A 4,389-nucleotide genomic window follows, 5' to 3' on the forward strand; every position below is an offset into this window, starting at 1 on the left:
AAAAAAAAAAAAAAAAAAAAAAAAAAAAAAAAAAAAAAAAAAAAAAAAAAAAAAAAAAAAAAAAAAAAAAAAAAAAAAAATCTAGTGATTGATGCCCACAATGAGGTATTAGACCTCACCAACTCCCAAGCCTTGTCACAAACCGCTCAACCTCTCTAGAAATTTGACTATTCTTCTAAAGCTAGAGCCACCACAAACACCACAAAGAAACTTGCATGCCACAAAACAATGCCCTTCTCACGAAAAGGTGAGCTCAGGAGAACCTCCTCAATCACTGCAAAACATTCCCAATGCCAAACCAAACATAAATTAAAAGAATCCAACCAATGGACCCAATGGGACTGGACAACCAGGCAACCCCACAAAAGGTGATACAAATTCTCAACTCGACACCTACAAAGGATGGATGCACCATTGCATGAATAACACAAGAAAAGAATGTCTCCGGATGCGGTCTACCTCTCCCATGAAAAACCTGACACATCGAAAAATTTACCTTCCTATGAATCTTCAAAGGAGAAAGCAAAGGCAGAAAGGGGGAGGAAGGGCCTAACAGCAATCTAAAGAAAGAGGTGCAATATAATCTATTAGATGGATCTAGGGTCCAGTACCTAGCATCCCTCCCCCTCAAAAAACACAACACCCTTGAAAAGTCGAAAGAAGACACAAGGCCTCTCAATTAGAGAGGGTGTAAAAAAACCCAAGGGAAGCAAAGTTCCTCTTTGTTCGACTTTTCACCTTGTATCATCTTTATATAATTGGGAGTCCTTATATGTTTCTGCTTCAATCTCCTCTTTGCTGGGAGGGACCATGTAGTAAGAATGTTTGCTTTTGGTTTCCTAAACATTTGAAGGATTTTTCACGTGGTTCTTTTTTTTCCCCTTCTAACTGGTCCTTCTGGCTCTCCTTTATTTTCCTTCTTATGGAAGGTCAAAGTCTTTATATAATTGGGAGTCCTTATATTGCCTAGAAGGTCGAAGTCTTTAATGGCAAGACTTACAGAGAGTGTCACCTTCCATCTTATCATGATAATCTTTTGGGGATAAGGGCAGCACTCTGTGGAGTGCTGGGTTTTATACTATTTTAAGGTGAATCTAGATTGAGATAAACAACAGAATATTTAGGGGGAGTGGAAGGAGTTTTGGTGAGGTTTAAGGCCTCTCTTGGTGCGTTTGTATTTAAATAATATTGTAATTGAGACCTTCCTTGTTTTGTTAGGTTTGGATCTAACATAACTCCTTTTTCTTATTTGTTTTTAGGCCATCTGTATTTTTGTTGTTGACCCGTGCTTGTTGGTCCTTGGGAATTCTATCATTTTTCTTCATAAAAACTCAATTTCTTCAGGTGGNCCTAGGCCATCCACACGAGGACAAGAATCTAGCTTCAAATATTTTCCATATCTAGCTAGTGATTGATGTCCATGAAAAATCGAGTTGAATTTGGCTATACAAATGTGCTAAGGTATCTACAGTCAACCATGCACTTAGTTTTAGGTTAAATCAAAATAAAATAAGAAGAATTATGTAACTATCACAATTTAACAATTGTTGGTTATCCATCAGAGACATGTTTCAAAAGAAAATTCACGTTTCGAAACTCATAGTTATCACAAAGTAAGGACTTGATGTCAAATTATCTACAAATAGACTGGCAAACAAAAAAATAATCTCCAACTCAACAAAGCCTAGCAGGTTGCATCAGAAAGATAAACGCTCGTATGCAATACTACTACTAGCCTCAAATTCTCCTTTTTTTTTTTTTTTTTTTTTTTTTTTTTTTTTTTNGAAAACAATAAATGGGGGAGGACTTCAGATATTCCTTACGGATACCATACCCATAAATACAAGTGCAGAGTAAGAAAAGGCAGATATCTTGAAGCATTACAATTTTCAACTAAAATGTCAAATTAGATGTGCGATGATAAAGACTATATTCTGAGAAATCAGGGATTACTTGAATAGTCGCTAAGACGCCACAAGGGCCACCTTCATGCTGCACTAAGCCCATTGACGTTTCTGGATCGGGGCTAAACCTATAGAAAGTTCTTTACGTATTAGCCAGTGTGGGAATTGAAATGAACATGCCATACATGTTTTGATTTTCTTATAACATAAAGTAAAACTTCGTAAACCAGTTTTTTCAAGGAAAGGAATGGTACATTTCAACCAAAACGCAATTAAAATTTGCCAACCATTATTTAAGTGGAAGTGAACCAAAATTGATGAACTCAAGAATGAAAAAGAAATGCTGTAGTATATAAAGAATCAATTTCAGATACAGATATATCGACAAAATAAGGCACCTTTTGAATTTCTAAAATGTGACGCCCTATTCTAACTATGAGCCGTCTATTCCACTTGCAGCCCTCTTATGCCACAATATCGTTCCTTTATCATACAAAAATCAAGTTGCAACATAAAGTATGATAGCAGAACCAGGACATATATTAGACTAATACCCATCCCAAGACCTAGACTTCCCTCAGAAGGCGATGCTAGAACAGAGAATTAGCACACCTTATGCCCTGATTGCTCCATTGCGCAAGTATTTCTTTGGAAACCTCGTCCCCGAACACCATTGAAAACAACTGGTTCGCTTCACTTTCCAACATTTTTTTCCCCAAATTCACGTCCTTCACACTGAACTCCTTCTCTTTCTTGACCGACTTCGATGCAGAGCCAACTGCTTCGGAATAGCTTTTAGAGGCCAACATTCGCTTCTCAGCAGCAGCAGCCATAAGCTCCCGCTGCATCCTCCGGGTCTTCACTTCCGATGACTCCTCTGATGAGAAAGTCGGAGCTCCGACTGGGGAATCCCTAGGCTTGCTACGTTTGGGTTCCGGCGGAGAGAGCTGCTGCATGCTCATCCGTAGAGCTGTCCGGAGGTCCTCCTCCTCCTGATCCGCCATTGAATTCCCGCAGATCCGGGAGCAACAAGCCCTAGCCTAGCCAAATTAAGGCGCACCAATTCCAACAGCTTAAATCAATAAAATCATAAATCTGTTGCTGAGAATTGAAATCAAACGGAAACAGGACGAATTCGATGAGACTCGCAAAGAATTCGACCCTAATTCCTAGAAGAAGCAGGTGACAGGAGAAATTTGGAAATGATGACGAACATTTCTTTTCCTTCTTTTCTTCTCGCATTTGGGATTTGCAATTTATATGCAGTTCCGGAACTGACCGAATGCCAGCTTGGAGTTGAGAAACGGTGTCGTTTAGCAGACCGATTTTCTAATCCCTATTGTTACCCCCCCTTTCTTGTTTCCCTTTCTTTCCACGGTTTATTTTTCTACGTCTTCTAATATTCGTGTTTTTCCATTTTGTTTTATTATATATTAAAATTAATTTCTTAAAAAACAAATTAAACAATAATGTGATTAGTTTATAAAATGAAATATATATATATATAGATTGTTACGATAAAATAATTTAAATGCTTTTAATTTTTATAAACTATATGTAATAAGGTTTTTTTTAGCTTAGCTAAATTTAATCCTACATATATTTGTTAAATAATACTTCCTTTCAACTTCCCCCCCCCCCCCCCCCCCNTTTTTTTTTTTTTTTACTGAATTGTAAGTTTAATTTGGCCAATGAAATTAGCCGACAATGTTTGAGTCTAATACGAATAAAATGGGCAATAAACCGTTTTTCAGAGCCAACATACAGAACTTCGATATTAAACATAAAGATGTAGCATAAAAAAAAATTGTATGCTTAATTAACTAGGTCAATTCCCCGTATAAACATATGTGTGAATGTTTGCTAATCACCACACCTAAATGGGGGTGAGAGTTCTCTTATTTATAATCATTTACAAGATACAGAAATATGGTAAATTACAAATAATATGAAAATAGTAATAAAATGAAAGAATAATAAATGAATGCGATATATTTGCCTTTAATAAGCGGGCAAATATGGTAACCCGTAATGTAAGGCAAATATCTAGATATTTGCCTTATAATGAACGGTCAACTATCCTTAACACCNTTTATATGCAGTTCCGGAACTGACCGAATGCCAGCTTGGAGTTGAGAAACGGTGTCGTTTAGCAGACCGATTTTCTAATCCCTATTGTTACCCCCCCTTTCTTGTTTCCCTTTCTTTCCACGGTTTATTTTTCTACGTCTTCTAATATTCGTGTTTTTCCATTTTGTTTTATTATATATTAAAATTAATTTCTTAAAAAACAAATTAAACAATAATGTGATTAGTTTATAAAATGAAATATATATATATATAGATTGTTACGATAAAATAATTTAAATGCTTTTAATTTTTATAAACTATATGTAATAAGGTTTTTTTTAGCTTAGCTAAATTTAATCCTACATATATTTGTTAAATAATACTTCCTTTCAACTTCCCCCCCCCCCCCCCCCCC

General features: G+C 36.1%; 1 protein-coding gene across 1 annotated transcript in view; it reads right to left on the reverse strand.

Moving 5' to 3' along the window:
- LOC111787632 (ubiquitin carboxyl-terminal hydrolase MINDY-3) overlaps positions 1-3,144 on the reverse strand; it is a 9,214-nt gene extending 6,070 nt beyond the window's left edge. The window contains exons 1-2 of the mRNA XM_023667652.1: positions 2,517-3,144; positions 1,954-2,032 (exon numbers count right to left, since the gene is read on the reverse strand). Coding sequence (XP_023523420.1) covers positions 1,954-2,032; positions 2,517-2,908 — 471 coding nt within the window. The 5' untranslated portion in view covers positions 2,909-3,144. The remainder of the gene's footprint in view (positions 1-1,953; positions 2,033-2,516) is intronic.
- Between the last annotated feature and the right edge of the window lie 1,245 nt (positions 3,145-4,389).

Source organism: Cucurbita pepo, chromosome LG02 (assembly GCF_002806865.2).
Source record: "Cucurbita pepo subsp. pepo cultivar mu-cu-16 chromosome LG02, ASM280686v2, whole genome shotgun sequence".
NCBI lineage: Eukaryota > Viridiplantae > Streptophyta > Magnoliopsida > Cucurbitales > Cucurbitaceae > Cucurbita > Cucurbita pepo.